A 19,568-nucleotide genomic window follows, 5' to 3' on the forward strand; every position below is an offset into this window, starting at 1 on the left:
ACAGGTAATTGAACCTGCAACCTTCTGATTGGGAGATGACTCCCTCATCACAAGGTATCGCCACACAGACAGATACAAACCTATTGGTAAACATTTACACAATAATGTTGTGAATGTTGTTGTTTTTTGGAGCAGTTTGTGTTTTAAAAAAGTTTTGCATTTTCACAGGAACATTTTAAAAATGACTTATTTTTCAAAGAATTGGCAGAAATATTAAACATGATATAACTAATATGTTAAGCCATATGGAAGACTGTTGGGGCCACTGAAGAAAAACAAAACAAAAGGTTAAAATCAAAAAATGTAAGTCAAAACTCAACAAAAAATTTCCAAGACAAACTGGAGACGTCTGTCCTGCCTCCATCATTTGCCCGTGGATTAAATAATTATGATTCTGACTATATGGGGTTGGTTCCTGATTATGGACATTCATTTTGTTAAAAAAAAAAAAAAAAAAAAAGATTTTTTATTTTTTTTGAAAGGCATTGAGTTTGTTTTTTTAACCTCTGAATAATTTTTTTTCTTCAGTAGACTGAATATTTCTCCATGAGGCCACTAGTGGGCGCTGTTGGTACTTTTTGTAGCAAAACCACACAGACATGCGTGCAGAGAACAATCCGCTATAAACCTCAACAATGGATGTTCTTGTGGACAGACTACCAAGTGAGATTGTTGTTATCGTGACTGTCAAAATAAAAGTCATGACATCGACCGAGCACGTGCAGAACGACTGTTTACTACGGCCGTGTGCAGCTGAAGCGTTTTCCGCCGTCTCCATAGGGACCCGGTCGGACATTTGCGTCTCAGGGAACCGTGTGACAAAGACACTTTTGGTTTACGGAATCTATCAGACCACCCCACCCCCCAAACCTTCGAGCTCTGACGTATGAAGGAGAGTCGATCCACTGAGCTGATGTCCAGCAGGTCCTCAACCCCGTCCGTCAGCCCGGAGAGCGAGGAGCGTTTCAGCCAGTTGCCTGGAGACACAGAACGTCAGAGGAGCTCAGTGAGGCCGAGTTGTGAAGCCACGCTTCTAAACTGTAGAGGCTGCATGCAAACAAAGCCAATGCTTGCAAAAGACCACACGGTAAGACAGATATTTGCAAATAGGACTTTTTTTTAGGGTACGTCTCCAGAAAGAGGGTGGAGAGAACGAGCTGCACTGTGAAGCCAGAGAGGAAAAGCAAAGGAGGACAGGATGAACGAGTCTGGAGAAATACTGTGTCCTACGGAACTTGCGCAATACTTGCAAAAAAGGGGATACAACACCAATTGGATGTGTGCGTCTCGACACGAATAGGAATCGCGATCCCATTTTCGTTTCGGGAAACGTTTAGCTCGAAGACGATTTACATGGAAAGTGTAGTTTTCACGTTGGGCCACTTGTGGGTGCTGTTTCAACCGGAACAGCCAAAGTTTTGGTCTAAGATGTCAATCTGACATTTTCTTTTTTTTATCTTACGATTTGCAAATAATAACAGACACAAACACGTTATGGCGATGGCTCCACTTCCACATACGTAGGACAGAGAGAGTGAGCGGTTGGCGAGCGGTCCGACGGCATGCTGGGACACAGAAAGGAACACACACACACACACACACAAAACCAGACCAAAAGAGATGAAGTGACTGGGCCTCGAGGCAGGAAGCGTCAGACAATGGACAATAAAACACATGAGGTTAGAATGAATGTTAAAGTGACAGCATATCGCAGTGACACAGATCTGCCTTGGAATTCGTTAAGTACTTGGTCTTTTTTTCTTTTCGGGCAAGAAGGTTTTGACAACATACCTTTTCGACATGTTTTGACGGTGTTTGAGAGAACGAGATTTTTCACGGAGATGGGCAAATGCAGTCAAAACATGTTAGAACGTGATTATGCAATTTTGTAATCGCTTGTCACATATATAAGTTATTACAAAATGTGGGTGTTCCACTTCTTTTTTTTTTTATAAAATGTAATAATTTGGCACATTATGTAATAACTTTTGTCCTTTATCTTATTCATGGTTCTATGTTTAATAATGAGCAAAAAAATTATCATTACATATTGCACCATTATTACATAATGTGGTCATACTGAGACAGTGGAGGGGGTGCAACCCGACCTACTCTGAATGCTTTACTGCCCTTTCAGAAAACTGCATCATATTATTTCTGAAATAAATGGGAGATTGGACATCTATGTAGAAATCAGAGAGCCGACAGACCAAGGAGTGCAACATATATACTGTATCGGTCATGAATGAGGCAAAATTGAATTACATTTAAAGTGCAACCTCCATTACTGGCAAGAGGGTTGTTAATTAAAAGGGAAACATTTTTTTCCCCTCCTATAGATCATTTATCTTATCTTAGTATAATACAATCTTTTTTTTGCCACTATGACCAATTTCACCAAATGTCAATACAATTCCTGGCATTCTGGTTTGTATTTTTTCCGTTTACTTATTTTCTGTACCTTATGGAATTAATATAATTTTATTTTCCAATATATTTTCCGTTTCTATGTTATGGATGAATTTAATTTAAAATGGGGGTAAAAAAAAACAATGTCGTAAAAACCTACTTGCCTGAAAGAAGAAAAAAAAAAAGAAAGCGAAATGGACAAACGGTTAATTGGAGTCGACGGTAGATCGCAACCCACCGATCGGCAGCTTCAGCTTCTTCCGGAGTGAAATGCGACGGGACCGGGATCGGGAGCGCCGGTCGGTGGTGGTGCCGGAGTGCGCCGTGGTGCACTCGGAGGTGTCCTGCTCCGATTGGCTGCTGGTGTCGCTGGCGGCGCTCTGCGACTTGAACATCTTCCGCCAGAAATCCTTCCTGCCCAGCAGAGCACCCGGGATCTGCTCCTCACTGCCGGGGGGGGGGGGGGAGACACACACACACACACACAGAGAGAAAGACACACAAAAAAAAACTGCTAAGGAATTTGTGCAACTTTGATACGGGAAGCAACGGCTTTACTAAAAAAATAAAAAAAAATAAAAAAAGTGAGTGGAACGCACGGCAAGCTGGCCTCAACATAGATGGCGCTGTATGGGCATGCTGTGAGAGGGACACTCACTGTTCGGGTGTCTGGGGGGGTCTGCTGGAGATGTAGCTGCGACACTCATCTGCAGCACTGGACACCTGACCCTTCTCCCCGGACACACCTGCCTCAGACCTGCACACACACACACACACACACACACACACACACACACACACACACACACACACACACACACACACACACACACACACACACACACACACACACACACACACACACACACACACACACACACACACACACACACACACACACACACACACACAGCCCAAGACAGACCACCGAGCTGGGATGAAGCTTGCCATGATATCTGAAAGCCACTTATATGTATGTTATATGTGGTTTGTTTTTTTTTGTTTGATTCACAGAATTGCACTGAGTGTGGAGTTGGGATGGAATTAATCTATACGCCGATGACACCGCGCTTATTCACCATTCTCATCAAGACGACCCAGCCTTGTTTTCTGTGTTATGGGGTGAATACATGTATCGTTTTCAGGTATTTAAAAGGTTTAATAGGTATGATATATTGGCAGCATTGCTCAGGCTACCGCTGCTTTTTTAACTGTGATAATGGGACTACCTTGATCCCTATTTAAAAACCCAATTAAAAAAAAAATGCTTAAACCCAGTGTGGCATCAATATTTAGCAGCACACCAAGGAAGCCTTGATTTGCTGAATGCCTGTGGGTTTGTTTACAGTCTGTGATGGCCTCTGATGTGTTGATTCCTCAAATACAAGTGTACCGTCAAAACAAAAAAAAGTCTAAAATCATCAGAGCACAGCATTTTTTCATGGAACCAACCATGTCTTGTGTGTTTAGTTGAATAATTCTTTTGCGTCTAAAATTTTGGTAAATGCTGAGAATACAGGAACCCGAGTGAGCTAATGCAGAGAGAAAGAACTTTTTAAGACGTATCATTCACAATCCTGTACGTTAGTAATGTCACTATTTAAAGTTTTGGTTCTTTTAGACAAACAAACCATGCGACCAACCTGGCAAACTTGTGAAAGCCAACTGAGGCCCAGTTTACACAAGTGAATCATCTGTGTCCACAAAAAACAGCAGAAACGCTGAAAATGGTGTAGTAAGCATGCCAGGCCACAAGTCGGCGCCATTTGATTATGTAACAAAACCACACGCACGTGCGTGCATGCAGAGAATAATACTCTCTCAGCATAAACAATGGGAGTACACAGTAGCAGCACTTCACACAAGTTGTATTTTCCTCTGTTTCCATGGCAACGAAGTGGTGCCGATTTTGCAAAGTTGCATTTTCGCCTGTTTCCATACAGATGAAGTCGGTACGTTTTCAAAAAGTTGCGTTTCACCCCGGTTTCTACGGCAATGGATTTGGAGCATTTTTGAAAAGTTCCACCATGGGAGCCATTTTGCTAAAGCTGCATTTTACCCCCATTTCCACAACAACGGAGTTGGACCGTTTTGGAACAGTTAGGTTTTCCTCTCTTTCCGTACAGAAGGAAGGCTTTCAAAAAGTGCTTTTCACCGGCAATGGAGTCGGAGCGTTTTTCGAAAAGTTCCACCATGGGAGCAATTTTCAAAAAGTTTTGTTTTCCAACATCAGTGTGTTATTAAAAATAATTGAACTTTCCCTTTTTTTGGGGCAACCAAGTTGGACCATTTTCAAAAAGTTTCACAGTGGAGGCCATTTTCAAAAAGTTCCGAAAGTTTGTCAGTTTTTCACTTGACGGGACCCGAATGGAGGAACTCCTCGCAATTTAGGCGCGGGTGTGGTGGGATTTAAGTATGTGGCTCCTGTTCGGGATGACAACTTGTCACATAAGTAGCTTTCTGGAAAGAAGAACATCAAATCTCAAGCAACAGAAAAGACAGATGCAGACAAGACAGAAAGACCAACAAAGAGTCAAGCAGTGATGGGAGGCGTCGCTCTGATTGATCATAAAGTAAGAAATTAGAGCCGAACTGGGGGGGTTCAATGGTTCATTGATTTTAACGTAACGAGGTCACTTCTGTCGGTACCTCCTCGGTCCGGGCAGTTTGGCCTCGTCCCTCTCCTCGGGCTTCTTGGTGGTGGCGACCTTCTCGGCGCTGTCCAGGAGCGCGCTCAGCGCCACCCGGCGAAACACATTCCCGTGGGCCTCCTTGATAAACTGCACCAGCTGGCGGATGTCACAGTACAGACCCTGGAAGGGGAGGGGGGGGGGGGGGGGGGGGGGGGGGTGAGTCAGTCAAACAGAAAAAACGAGAAACACACACCGGCTCCAGCTTGTGAGTGGGTGGCCTCTGATGTGTCACCGTCTGCCGGCCGCGCCGGCCTAGAGGCGTTCAGAGCGCCGCGGAGAGGCCGCGCACAGTTTGACCATCCAGACTGAAATAAATAGGACTCGCGGGGCGGCGTGCCGCGCCGGGCCACGTGTGGGGCCGCGAAAATCCAATATTTCGCTCTTGCTGCAACCGCTTGTGTTGAGACTTCAGGGACGGCGTCTCGACCAGATCAACTGAAACTTGCGCTTCTGATGTCACTTCCGACCGCGTCTTTTATAAACGTGTCGTGGCCAACGGCGTTTCAGGTGCAAAACGCGTCGTCGTTTTAGGAAAGTTATGCGTTTACACAGCAACGTTTTTCTTCCATGGAAACGGCAGAAAGGCTTGAAAATTATATAATTGACTTGTTCGTGAACAATAAACTATAAACATAAACAATGGAGGTACTTGGACAGACGACCGAGTTGTATTGTCGTAACGGTGACTGTCAAAATAAAAGTACCAAGTCCCAGGAGAATATGCACTGGGAGTCATGACACGACGGAGTAACCTTGTTGTTATTGTCGATCCAGTGAGCGTTTCCAGCGTTTCCATAAAGTTGCATTTTCTGACGTTTACTTGGGTGTTGGAGTGTTTTCAAAAAGTTTTGTTTTCCCCGTTTCCACGGACACAGAGTCGGAGCGTGTTAAAAAAGTTGCGCTTTCCACCTCCGTTTCCATTTAGACGGAGTCGTAGCTTCTTATAAAAGGAGCGTTTTCCCCCCATTTACATGGAGACGGAGTTGTAACATTTTCAAAAAGTGCCATTTTTTCACCCCCCCCCCCCCCCCCCGTTTCCATGGAGACAAAAGTGGCATTTTCCCATTTGCATGGAGATCGAGTCATATCGTTTTTGAAATGTTATGTTTGACCCCAAAGGCTTGCTTTCAAACAAGTCGCAGTGTTCGTAGTAGCACTTTCGAAAAGTTGCACTTTGCCCCGTTTCACACAGAGCAGGAGCCTTTTCAAAAAGTTCTCCGAGCACCGTTGTCGTGCAAACGGACCCTCCAAAACGCAACCAAAGCCCTCACGCCTTCACCAAAACCAAGCGTTTCACGCGTCCGGAGAATCTTTTCGACACTGCTGGCGGCGGCGGGCCGGCCGTCCGCCGCCCGTCACTCACGAGGTTCTCGGGGCTGTGCAGCTCGTGCGTGGTGGAGGCGCAGCGCGTGATGAGCGACTTGAACATGCAGCCCACCACCACCGCCTCCATCGTCTGCGCCACCGACTTGTTGTCGCCCGTGGTGAAGTTGTTCCTGAAGCCCGCCTTGTCTGGAAAGCAAACGGGGGAGGGGGGGTGGCAAGGAGAGACCACCGATCACACAGGAGGAGGTTTAGTCGTCGCTCTCCACAAGTACCGAGTCCATACAACGGGGGAGGGGAGGGGAGGGAGGGGAAGCAGGTGGGGCAAAGGAAAAGGGCTTCATAATAAAAGCATAATGGGAGGGGAGGGAAGCAAACTGAAAAGGGGTTCTGGGTAAGAGGCGGGGGGGGGGGGGGTATATATATATATACATGCAAAGTGGCGAAAGGCCTCCTTTGAGGCTTTTATTGTCTCGGTCCAGCGAGATGAAGCGTAATGTCCAAACTGGGCCCAGCTGCAGGCCAGTTTGTCACTTTTCGCACAGAGTGAGGGGGTGCAGCAATGAAAGCGGTGCCGAGGCAAGGGTCTGACCAGTTAACTGCTGAGAGCGCGGCGGCATTGACTGGCATTGGTTGATTGATTGATTGATTGATTGATCATGTGTATCTACCGATGTTTCGTTTTTTCGCCCTCCTGGACCTCTCACCTGCACTGCCGTACTCTGCAAAGAGAAAAGAGGCGGGGGGGCACAGGTTGGTTTGACATCCGGGCCGGCACAGAAAGGACGTGGCGCACCCCCCGCCTCCGCGAGGAGGCGGACCAGAGTCACACACACACACACATCAAAAAAATAAACTCAACAAGGTGCACTGTTTACTTTCAGAATTAAAAACGAAACGAAAAATAAAAACACTCATCGGTTCAGCAACTTGCCAATTGCACAGAGTTCGGGCAAGACAATACTTCCATTTTTTTTTTTTTCCCCACAGTGCTAAACTGAATTGGTGTGTACAATGTGTCTCAATGCTCAGCGATTGAGCAGAGACGTGAATGGGCAAAAAGCTTTGGATTGGCAAGTGTCCAGAATGGATGAGTGAGGTAGGAGGAGGAGAAAAAGAAGGAAAATGGAAGCAGGAGGAGGAGGAAGACCAAAACCGACAAGCAGAGGAAAGGAGGAAGGGGGAGGAGAAAAAAAAAACCCCAACACATATAGAAACAGAGATAGCGCTGAAATGCAAAGTGCGGGGGTGAGACAGCCGTAGAACAATTCCGCTTTGGCGACCGGACCAGATTGTCGACGTTTCAACTTGGATATCAAGTTCGTTCTACCAGAGTAAATATACGACGGTGTTTTGATTTTTTTTTTTACGCAAACAAAGAGATTTTGAAAAAGGACTTTTGGCTGTTGGGCTTTCAAATAAGTCACAGCCAGAATTTTGGGGGGAAAAAATGCTTTAATGGCTTTTTAAAAAAGAAGTTTAAAATAACAAAAAAAAAAACCCACAAAACTGCTTTTAAAAGAGCTAAATTATCAAAATTGTCTTAAAAAAAAAGGGTTAAAACCTCTAAAATGAGGTACAAAAATAACCGAAAATGTAATGAAGCTTCATAAATGCAACATAAAATTGTATCTTCATATAAAAACTAGATGAAACTTTAAGAGCCGTGTCGTCGTAGCCTCCCGCCAAATTTGATTTGGTGGGAAGTCACAAAAAAAAAGGGTCCGACAGGCCCAAACACCTCGAAATGACTTGGGTTGAATTGGACATTTGTAACCTAGCAACGAAACGGTAAAAGCAGATTTTGTAATTTTGCCGATATGAGACGTGCAAATATACTTAAAGGATTAACACGCAAAGCTAAAATCCATGAATCTGAATCTGAAGCAGTCGGTATGGGTTCGGTAATGATGGATGACTTCCCTGTCAGCGCACGTGTTCCTTTATTTTGAAGTGAGTGTGTGCGTGTGCGTGTGTGTGTGTGTCAGGATCCCCGCTAACACACCACATACTTACTGTCGGTGATGGGCTCCATGCAGAAGCCCAGCAGTGCATGCAGGAAGTCCACAATGTTATTGAGGGAGTCTTTGTTGACATACTCGCGCATTGTCTGACGGAACTGCACCTTGTCCAGCTTGTAGAGGTTCGTGAGACAATTCTGGGCCTGGAAGACATATTTTTAAAAATAAAATAAATCGTAGTGGTTACGGTGGTCACGGGACGGCACCTTGACCGAGCGCTGTTGCTTGCTTTTGTAACGCGACCATGGAAAACGCGGAAAACCATACGCTATAAAGGTTGACGAGAGTATCCGGTATTCGTTCGGACGGGTGTCTCAAATATAAAAGTACTGACCTGCATCCTGAGTCGGTCGCCCGATAAGCCGCGGTGCCCCTCGCCGCAGCCGTAAGCGCAGCCCAGAGACTTCACGATCTTGATGAGCATGGTCAGAGCCAGGCGGTGGGCGCTGAAGCCAGAACTCTCCTCCTGGTCAGTAGAGGGGGGAATACCCAGACAAGTATCAGGTATCGGGTCCCATACTGCATGGAGTACTTGGGCAAAAGCCTCCGTACGACCTGGCGGGTTCTACGCGATGTCATACAGAGCACAAGCGATGTCAGCGGGTTGGAGATTATTTAATGATGACAAAAGCGAAACAGAATGTAAAGGTAGTACTTGTAGCGGTACACGATATCGGCAAGTAGCTAAAGGCTAGTACTCGTATCGGTACTTGTATCAGCAAGTACCTAAAGGTTAGTACTTGCATCGGTATCGACAAGTGGCTTAAGCCGAGTACTCCTATTGGTATTTGGTATTTGCAGATAGCTAAAGGTTAGTACTTGCATCGGTATCGACAAGTGGCTTAAGGCAAGTACTCCTATTGGTATTTGCAGATAGCTAAAGGTTAGTACTCGTATCGGTATCGACAAGTAGCTTAACGTGAGTACTCATATTGGTACTTGGTATCTGCAGGTAGCCAAAGGTAAATACTTGTATCGGTATGAGGTATCGACAAGTAGCTTAAGGCGAGTACTCTTATTGGTACTTGGTATCTGCAGGTAGCCAAAGGTTAGTACTCGTATTGGTATTCGGTATCGACAAGTAGCTTAAGGTGAGTACTCTTATTGGTTCTTGGTATCTGCAGATAGCTAAAGGTTAGTACTCGTATCGGTCATCGGTATCGGCATGTAGCTAAAGGCTAGTACTAGTATCTGTAATTGGTATCTGCAAGTAGCTAAATTTTAGTACTCGTATCGGGACTCGGGAACTGCAAGTAGCTAAAAGCTAGTACTTGTAACGTACTTGGTATTGGCCAGTAGCTAAAGGTTAGTACTAGTATCGGTATTTATGATCAGCGAAGTACTTATGTCGGTACTTGGTATCATCAAATAGCTAAAGCATGGTATTGGAACCGGTATTCAATAACTTTAGCAAGTAGCTAAAGATTAGTACTCGTCTCGTCAGTACCGGCGTGTGGCTAAAGATTAGCACTTGTATCAGTATTAGTACTTGTATCGACAGTCGCTGTAGGTATTTGTCCGGTCAACATTGTGCAACATTTTCTTTAACGCACCTTCTTGTCGTGATCCTTGTTGTTCTTCACGTCGTCCTTGCTCCCCTGCCCACTCCCGCCTCCACTCCCCCCTCCCCCTCCACTGCCTCCGTCCCCGCCTCCGCCTCCGCCGGCGCCCGCTATCGACCCGCCGCCCCCGAGCCCCTGCCCCGCCGCGTCTTTGGCCCGGGCCTCCTGGTTCTCCTTGTTGTCGGGCTTGGAGAGCTTCTTCCCCATGCCGGGCACCACGCCCAGCTGCAGGAGGCAGTCGATGATGTTGAGCGCCACGTCGCAGATCCTGGAGCTGATGTCGTGGCTGAGGACGGCGTACAGAGCGCGCAGCACCGCCTGGGTTTCAAACGGGGAGAAGGAAGTTTTACCGAACGGTCGCATCAAAGCGCGAGGATCCCGCGCGCCGGCGTCGCTCACCGTGAGGTCCAGCATGCCGTTCTTCAGCACAAAGTTGTTGGTCCCCTCGATGTTCTCGCCATCCTCCAGGCACGAGTAGTTGATGCAGGAGTCGGTGAAGCTGCGCGGCAGGTTGGCGCAGGCCAGCGGCTCGGCGGGGATCTCGGGCACGGTGACGGGCGTGCACAGCTTCTTCATGTGCTCGGTGAAGAAGTCGGCGTAGCCCACATTGAAGGAGGCCACCGTGGTGTTGAACGCCGCCATGGTGATGGTGGAGATCTGGGACCGGACTTCAGAGACAACCGTTTATATGCATTCAAGTTTCGTCCTTCGTCTTTTCCACGTCGTCTAACTTTGGGGTCTCAGACTCAACCGTTTCTGCCTTTCCTGCACATCATGTCAGAGTCGTCTATATTTGTCTTGTTTTCTCACTGGACCTCGCACTCGTTTTATGTGTAAATTAGCATTCTTGCTGTTTATGTAACGCTGACCTATATTTCTTCTGCTCTGCCGAACAGAGCCAGTCATACCATCAGAGAATGTCTGATATTGCTTTTTCCTTACCTTATTTTAAAGTGGCCTTAATTTGTGATATATATGTACGTGTGTGAGTGAATCTGAATGTGATGAAAGACGTAAAGGGCTTTGATGCTACTCTCACAGCTGAATGGCACCATATCAGTGAAATCCATTGACCATTTATATGCATTTATTATTTTCTTGAACTCATTTTAATTTATGTATCATGATTCATATTTTTATTTTATTATATTTATTCATCGAGTTCATTTTATGCACCATGATTCATATTTTTTGATTATGTGTTTTTATTATATTTAATTCAAAATGTATATATCGTTTTTTTAAACTCATTTTAATTTATGTCTCATGATTCATATTCTTTATTTATTTATTTATTATATTTATTTATTTATTCATTGAGTTCATTTTATGCATCCTGAGTCGTATTTTTTGATTATGCGTTTTTATTATATTTAATTCAAAATGTATATCATTTTTTTTAAACTCATTTTAATTTATGTATCATGATTCATATTCTTTATTTATTTATTAATTTCTTCATTATGTGTTTTTATTATATTTATTTATATTATTTATATATTATTTCATATTATTATTATTTTATTTATGTATTCATTTTATGCCTCATGATTCGTATGTATACATGTATGTTTGTATGTTCAACTGCCCACAAAAGGTTATTCACATTTCCACCCACCTCCTCCAGATTCGTTTGAACGGCGACAGAAAGACATAAGCATAATGTGACAAACGTCATTGAAAAGAAATTGCGTCTCAGTTGAAGAAATTCAAGCCTTGATTGGTTCCACTGGAGCACCTATAGCCGAACGTTTGCGCTCACCCTCTTTGACGGTGTTGTCGCTGTGGCTGTTGGAGTGGTCGGGCATGTCCCGGAGCAGGGAGTGGTGGGAATGCGAGTGCTTGGCGCTCAGGCTGTCTGCGTCCGCAGCCGTGTCCGTGCTGCCCCTGCGCGTGAACCGGCCTGTTGAAAAGGACGTGTGAGGGTCGAAAGGCACGGACAGAAACGAAGGTAAGGGCAAAGAGAGGAGACTATTGTTGCTACGCCCCACCCATGATGGTGGCCTGCCAGCCTCCACGGTCCAGAGCCCGCCGGTCGTCGCCCAGGCCCGAGAAGCTCCCGAAGGAGAAGGTGCTCCGGGTGGGCGACACGTCCAGGTGGTCCTCGTGCAGCAGGAAGGGAACGCCCATACGCCGCTGGCGCTTCTTTCCCGTGTGGTGGAAAGGGATGGAGCCTTTTCTCTCGCGATCTTCCCGCCGGTTCTTGAACTGAGGCGGAACGGGGAGAGTTCCCTGACACTCTTGCATGAACACTGGACGTCGATTGGTTCGGGGGTTCATCCCGACGTCTCACCTTCTTGAAGATGTTCATGCCCAGGTCGGAGGACAGGTCAGGGACCGCCGAGCGACGGAGATTGGTCAGCGAGACTTTGGCAAACGTCTCCGTGCTCAGGGACTTTCCTTCCTCGTTGCATTTGAGACTCATATCCTGCAAAGAGCGGCAACATGGACATCCAACATCTCCAGAACCCTAACTCCGCAGAGATTTTCCTCTGACCGTTCGCTTACCTGAGTCTTGTGCGTGTTGACCAGCGAGGGGGTGGCGGCCACCATGGAGCTGCTGCGCGGCCGCGGCAGAGGCGTGACGAGGGGCTCCGGCACTCGTTCGGGCCTCTCCTCCAGGATCTGCCTCAGGCGCTGCAGGTAGTACATCAGCGCCCAGTGCACGCCCTCCTCCGTCCAGTGCGGCTGCAGCAGGCAGCGCAGCACCGCCACGTCGAAGTAGGTGGCGTAGCGGGCTCGCTGGGCCAGGGACGGCGGCAGGCCGGGTGGGGCTGACGTCCTGGAATCACAGAGAGATTGGACCGTGGATGATGCAAAGACCTTGACCTTTCAAGGGGTCTGACGCGACGTCATCGATGCAGCAGAAGAGGAGCTAGAAGTAACCCAACGACGGTTCTAAGAGCTCGTATCCAACCTATAACCTTCGTCCATTTTTAGCCAGACTCTCGCACCCTGAACTGGATCAATTAGTGTCAAAGATGGGTGGGCGACATAAAGATTGTAGAGTCTTGGACGTCCTCAGCCAAAGTTCTCCTCAGGACCCTGCCTTCAAGCTACAACCAAGGTGTTTTCAAAGCTTTGGGATGCAACGATCCCACTTTTCTCAAAGGACAAACATCCTTCAGCTACTTACCCGATACCAAAATGAGGACTTGCTTGAATGACATCAAGTCTAATTCACATTCTGTATGCAAACGGTACGTCAAGGCTACGCGCCAACGAGCGCTACCCACTGCTAATTTCTGAAATATGCGCGTGCTGAGACCCAACGGTTCGGTCGGTTTTCCGGCGACAACCCAGCATTGCAGTCGATCACAAACAATCCTGTTGTATTAGTCTGTCAACAACCGCTTCATTAATAATGCATCAGAGGAGGAGGGTGAACAAGCCCCCCCCCCCCCCCCCCCCAAGCATCATTTGCGAGAGAGAGAGCGGCAGGGAGGCTGAGGCTACGTGAGTCCACTATAAATAAGCCGGGAATGAAGGTCAGCGGCTGTGCGCTGCAGAGCGTCGCACACCTCTGCAGACGGCGGAGGGGAGAGGGGGGGGGGGGGGAGGAAAAGGTACTGATACCGTACAGAGAGGGAGACGGAGGAGGGCATTTAATCTCGGCCGACTCGAATAAATGGAGCAAGAAGAGCCGGTCGATGTCGACATGAATCACTTTGAGGGCGGACAGCCGAGGGAGGCTGTATCACGTTACAGCGTCTGGCCTCGGCGCTGCTGTTTGTGACAGGTTGCCATGGCGAAACCCCCCCCCCACCCGGTGACGACAGCCCAGTGCGGTCGCCATGGAAACTGCCTCCGCATCAGCCCCGGCGAGCGACGGGGGTGAGTAAAGCTGCATCAGTGAGAGGAGACGACGTCATGGCGGAGAACGTGAAGACTGGGATCGTTAGATTAGGATCCGATCGTGTCGGCCAGCCCCCCCCTCCCCGTCCTTCCTCCTGCAGCTTTCCGAACCAATTTCCATACAGCGGCGTGAAAAATCCCCATCAGCAGCACATAAAAGAAAGCAGCTAATCGGCCTGGTGTGTGCAGAGGGAAGGATTATTCTCTGGGTTTGCGGTTTGGGCGTGAGAGGATATCGGCAGATGGAACTCCGGGGAGGGACGTTCTCGGGGCTTTATTTTGATTCCCTGTCAGGAGGGATGATGGGGGGGGGGGGGGGGGGGAGAAGCATTGGAGCGGCTCGTTCGGGTTGTCACGTCGAGTTTGCGGATGAGGCTCGCCGGCGCCACGAGAGCAGATCCGGCGCCGGGCCGGGACGGAGGCTCCGCCAGCGTTGACACAGCGTTAGCACATGACTTCAGCATAACTAGCATAACAATGACGGAATGGTTCAAGCGTCATCTCATGACACGGTTAAGATATCACTTTTGGATTGTAATCAGTTCAAATCTGAGATTTGAAAACGCAGTTTTTCATATTTTGTTGGATAAATTATTTATTTATTAAATCTTTACATAGATTTTATTTCCCATTATTTATTTTTCATGTGGAAACAAATCTTAATTATCATTATTGTAAGGATACCATATTCATACATTTTTGAAGTGCAAATAAATCTTAAATATTCATTTATTTTATTCTTTTATTCGATACTGGGTGGATAAAGTAAAATATAGGAAGAGTGCGTCAATAAAAGTAACTGAGGATTGATCACATCAAACCAAATTTGATCGACGCAGCACTTTTCGTATAAAAGTGCTTCAAATACTATAAAAAATAAAGTATGTGAACGCGGCTGATGAGGACGATACTTTTTCCGATTCATTCCTAAAAAAAATACGAGCAAACGGGGATTTATTCGCACATGCCAAACTTGTAACTCATCTCCTCCACCTTGTGATTTACACTTCAAAATCAAGAGGTCATGGTCCCTCGCGGTACTTTTCAATATTGTAAACGCCTCCAAATCCTAATCCAGATTACGCGGCTGCCGTTTTGTGGACAACTGAGGTTGCTCACTTCTTCTTGGAGGGACCTTTGACCGGCGGCGGCGGCTGCTGCTGCTGCTGGGAGGGCCCGCCTTTCTCCACAGAGTTACCACGGCGACAGCTCTGCTCGCCGGCCAGCGGGGAGGAGGAGGAGGCGTCCGATTGGACGGCCTCGCAGACCACCTGGAAGCCCTGATGGAGAAAACAGCGGATAAACAAAGAGAGAGAGAGAGAGAGAGAGACACTTCCTGGTTACAGGTTGGCTCCCGGGATCACGACGAGTGAATTATCACCATCATCCCGTCCCGGAGGAGCGGAAATCCCCCCCCCCCCCCGCCAGCCGACACAGGAAGCGGTGGCGGGATAAGATGTGAGCCGGCTCACCGTGGGACCGAGGTTTCCAGATCCACAGGGGCTGCACTGGTTGTTGACGGGGGAGTTCCTCTTGGCTGGGGGAGGAGAGACGGATTACACGTCTTCACGGCGGAACATAAGTGGAGGAGGGAGGGGGGGGGGGGTTTGTTTTTGCTCACCTGTCACGATGTTCCGGACGGGTTTGATGAGGGCGGTGAAGGCGGGGATGTCCGGCTGACGGTGCTCCCACATGGGCTGCCAGATGACCAGACCGCTGGCCAGGCGGAAGGTCAGGTCCGACTCCTGGACGGGGAAAAAGAGGAATATTTTCAGGAAATTGTTCCACTTTTTACAACCTAAACCCCAAAATAAACAAACTTGTGTTTCCAATACTCATTTCTGATGGTTTTTTAACACCATTTCCTGCTTCGTTTTGACTTAATTTGGATCATATTTCCTCTCAAACGTCGTCGTCCACCTATCACAGGGGTGGCGAACACATTTTCAGCCAAGCCCAATCTCACCCGGAGGATGTAAAAGCGACAGCTATAAGCTTTTTTTTTTTTTTTAAATTGGCTTCACGTTGAAATCGGAGAAATGATCTGGTCATAATTACAAAAAAAAAAAAAAAAAAATGAAATGATGCCATTCAGATGATGAACATGTGAATATTTTCAAAAATGTACGACGGAATATGGCGACAATTTCAACATAAAAAAAAACCCAATTTGAACGGTGTTTTTGAGGACGAACATCCAACCTTAATGCGGTGGATGAGCGGCGCGAACAGGAAGACGAACAGCTCCACCGTGGCCATGCTCTTGTGGAACAGCTTGGCGCGGGCGTGCTCGTCGTCCTCCGGCAGCGAGCCGCTGTGCCGGGGCCCCGACCCGCCCAGGGCCGAGCTGGAGCCCCCCGGGGACGAGCCCTGGTTCCCGACGGCCTGCTGCTGCTGCAAGAAGGCGCTGCTGCTGCCGCTGCCGCCGCCGCCACCGCCCGCCAGCCAGCCGTGGCCCAGGCTGGGCTCGTGGTTGCACTCCTGCGCCGCCTCCAGCAGCATCCAGTGCAGCGTGTGCAGCAGCTTGGTCTCCGCCACGCCCAGCTTGTCCTGGTGGCCTGTTGGGGAGGGGGAGGTCAGAGGTCAGCGATGTCACGGCTGGTTCGCGAGGCGTTTTTATTTCCCTTTCCCCACTGCCCCCCCTCGCGTTTTGTTTTTTATCGTTTGTTTTCAGCGCGTCCCTCACCCAGCTTGTTCCTGTTGGACAGCAGGATGGACGTGCAGTGGAGGACGTGAGGCAGCGCCGCCTGGACCAGCTCCCAGCGCGAGATGCTCTGGATGGCCTCCGACAGGGCCGGCGACAGGCCGTGGAGCTTGTTCTCCACCAGGACTCGCTCAAAGGACTGGGGACGGGGCCAGAGAGAGCGAGAGAGAAAGAGAGAGAGAGACATCAGCCTCCGTTTCTGAGCAAGGCAGCGACAGTGGCGGCTCTGTTCAGATCTGGAGAGGCGTCATTATGAATATGAGTTCCATACAATGAGGTTTTAAAAACAATTGAGTTAATGTTCAAGCAGGTGCATTAAAGGTATGAGCAGATTAACACCCCCCCCACATTACAGACGAGGCTTACCACACAAGACGCCTCATACTGCTTCCCCAACTTTGGACGCAGGAACGCGCTGAAAATAAATAAATAGATTAAAAAAAAAACAAAAAAACAATAGGTTAGATCACGTGACGCAACACAAGCATGATGAGAGTGTGTGCAGCGCAAACACAGATGCCGCTTTCCTCAACTTTAGACGCAGACGCGCTGAAAAATAGATAATTTTAAAAAACAAAAAAACAAATGTAGGTTAGACGTCCTGGTGCGTCACGGTTTGGAGAAAACAAGTTGGGGTTTTTTTGGAGAAGTTGTGCCAATAATGGAGAGAAAATGGTGCATTTGTGCAGCTCGAGCGGGTTTAAATGTGATGCATTTATTTTATTTGGACAGGTGTGACACCGCGCAAATTTTGCGCAAATCCTTGCATTTATGTGGCATCAAATGAAAAAATAAATAAATAAAAAAAAAAAACACCTGTTATCCAGCCGCACTGACCTGGTCTGCCTCCAGAGGAAGGTCTGGATGGGGAACGGTATCCCCTTCCCGCACTCCGGCTCGTTCTCGTCCACGCTTTTCCGCTTCACCATTTTTTTTTTTTGGCCGGAGCGCCGTCACGCGCAGCAGCTGCTGCTTCTCCTTCTTCTTCTTCGTCTTCTTGCTCGACCCAGGTAGATCACCGACCCTCCTCTTCCTCACGCCATGACCGGCTTCATCCTGCGTAAAATGGCTGCAAGAGTCGGAGAAGGAGCGCGCGCGTATGTGTGTGTGTGTGTGTGAGAGAGAGAGAGAGAGAGAGAGGATGAAGAGGTGGGGGTACGCGCTCTGATTTTTCAGTACCTCCCTCACCGGACAGCGACAGCTGATCGGCGCGCGCTAATTTATCGGTTTAAAGACGCAGTGCGCGCACGAGCCAGCTGTTGCCCCCCCCCCCAGAAAAAAACCCCTCTGGAGACTGCACATCCATCGAGTCAACCGCGTTTTGGGATAATCCTGTTTTTATTCAAACATCAACAGGTAATCCGGACCCCCCCCCCCCCCAAAAAAAAAAAACAACAACAAAAAAAACCCCAAAACAACTAGACCCTAAATCCGTATTTTCTTTCTTTTCTATCAATTTTTTAAACGCTGGACATCCAACTAGGTTGTATAACTGAAATATATTAAAAAACAATCCATTTTAGTCCAATTTATACCATTTTAAACACATTTAGATTTCAGAACATGTTTGGATTTAATCCAGTAAAGAGGAAATAAATCCTTACCTTTGTTTTTCAACAATCGACACAACCAGAAGGAAAATCTTTTAACTTTTTTTGAGGGGGGTTAATCCCGTCAAAACTATTCAAACAGACGAAATTAATCCCTATATTTGACTTTTTTTTCCTCTCAGCAAAAATCTATCAGATAAACAGCTTTGTCCTTGTATAGAATAGAGACTTTAACATGAATGAATTTAATCCAGTCAAATCTATTAAAAGCTTTTTTTTTTTTTTTTTTTTTAAGCAAATCAATCCTGATTGTATACAATAGAAGAGAATAGAAGTACTCAAGTAATCTTACAAGGAAATAATACAAACAAGCAAGATTTGTGGCTCTCACCGACCTGCAGCTCCTTCTTTGCGAGGCTCCTCTGTCCTCCACTCGTTACCTGTATCAATGGCACCTGTTTGAACTCGTTATCAGTATGAAAGACACCTGTCCACAACCTCAAACAGCCACACCCCCAAACTCCACTATGGCCAAGATCAAAGAGCTGTCAAAGGACACCAGAAACAAAATTGTAGACCTGCACCAGGCTGGGAAGACTGAATCTGCAATAGGCAAGCAGCTTGGTGTCACGAAATCAACTGTGGGAGCGCTTATTAGAAAACGGAAGACATACAAGACCACTGATAATCTCCCTCGATCTGGGGCTCCACGCAAGATCTCACCCCGTGGGGTCAGAACGATCACAAGAACGGACCTAGTGAATGACCTGCAGAGAGCTGGGACCAAAGTAACAAAGGTACCATCAGTAACACTACACCGCCAGGGACTCCAATCCCGCAGTGCCAGACGTGTCCCCCTGCTTCCGCCGAGACATGTCCAGACCCGTCTGAAGTTTGCTAGCGAGCATTTGGACGATCCAGAAGAGGATTGGGAGAATGTCATATGGTCAGATGAAACCAAAATAGAACTTTTTGGTCAAAACTCAACTCGTCGTGTTTTGGAGGAGAAAGAATGCTGAGTTGCATCCAAAGAACACCAGATCTACTGTGAAGCATGGGGGTGGAAACATCAAAGAACGCCATACCTACTGTGAAGCATGGGGGTGGAAACATCAAAGAACACCATACCTACTGTAAAGCATGGGGGTGGAAACATCAAAGAACACCAGACCTACTGTGAAGCATGGGGGTGGAAACATCAAAGAACACCAGACCTACTGTAAAGCATGGGGGTGGAAACATCAAAGAACACCATACCTACTGTAAAGCATGGAGGTGGAAACATCAAAGAACACCATACCTACTGTAAAGCATGGGGGTGGAAACATCAAAGAACACCATACCTACTGTAAAGCATGGGGGTGGAAACATCAAAGAACACCAGACCTACTGTGAAGCATGGGGGTGGAAACATCAAAGAACACCAGACCTACTGTAAAGCATGGGGGTGG

General features: G+C 47.4%; 1 protein-coding gene across 1 annotated transcript in view; it reads right to left on the reverse strand.

Annotated features, from left to right (window-relative positions):
- The window catches only part of unc80 (unc-80 homolog (C. elegans)), a gene marked incomplete at both ends in the record, with an annotated part of 45,392 nt that extends 27,896 nt beyond the window's left edge, over nucleotides 1–17,496 (reverse strand). Inside the window, 21 exons of the mRNA XM_080520172.1 lie at nucleotides 871–977; nucleotides 2,648–2,856; nucleotides 3,068–3,166; nucleotides 5,059–5,222; nucleotides 6,466–6,614; nucleotides 7,097–7,147; nucleotides 8,442–8,589; nucleotides 8,781–8,912; nucleotides 10,000–10,326; nucleotides 10,408–10,676; nucleotides 11,771–11,911; nucleotides 12,000–12,216; nucleotides 12,302–12,436; nucleotides 12,517–12,790; nucleotides 14,983–15,143; nucleotides 15,336–15,400; nucleotides 15,485–15,608; nucleotides 16,066–16,421; nucleotides 16,550–16,706; nucleotides 16,934–16,982; nucleotides 17,405–17,496. Coding sequence (XP_080376298.1) covers nucleotides 871–977; nucleotides 2,648–2,856; nucleotides 3,068–3,166; nucleotides 5,059–5,222; nucleotides 6,466–6,614; nucleotides 7,097–7,147; nucleotides 8,442–8,589; nucleotides 8,781–8,912; nucleotides 10,000–10,326; nucleotides 10,408–10,676; nucleotides 11,771–11,911; nucleotides 12,000–12,216; nucleotides 12,302–12,436; nucleotides 12,517–12,790; nucleotides 14,983–15,143; nucleotides 15,336–15,400; nucleotides 15,485–15,608; nucleotides 16,066–16,421; nucleotides 16,550–16,706; nucleotides 16,934–16,982; nucleotides 17,405–17,496 — 3,426 coding nt within the window. The remainder of the gene's footprint in view (nucleotides 1–870; nucleotides 978–2,647; nucleotides 2,857–3,067; nucleotides 3,167–5,058; nucleotides 5,223–6,465; nucleotides 6,615–7,096; nucleotides 7,148–8,441; nucleotides 8,590–8,780; nucleotides 8,913–9,999; nucleotides 10,327–10,407; nucleotides 10,677–11,770; nucleotides 11,912–11,999; nucleotides 12,217–12,301; nucleotides 12,437–12,516; nucleotides 12,791–14,982; nucleotides 15,144–15,335; nucleotides 15,401–15,484; nucleotides 15,609–16,065; nucleotides 16,422–16,549; nucleotides 16,707–16,933; nucleotides 16,983–17,404) is intronic.
- Nucleotides 17,497–19,568: the final 2,072 nt, after the last annotated feature.

This window comes from Blennius ocellaris (genome assembly GCF_963422515.1).
Source record: "Blennius ocellaris genome assembly, chromosome: 24".
NCBI lineage: Eukaryota > Metazoa > Chordata > Actinopteri > Blenniiformes > Blenniidae > Blennius > Blennius ocellaris.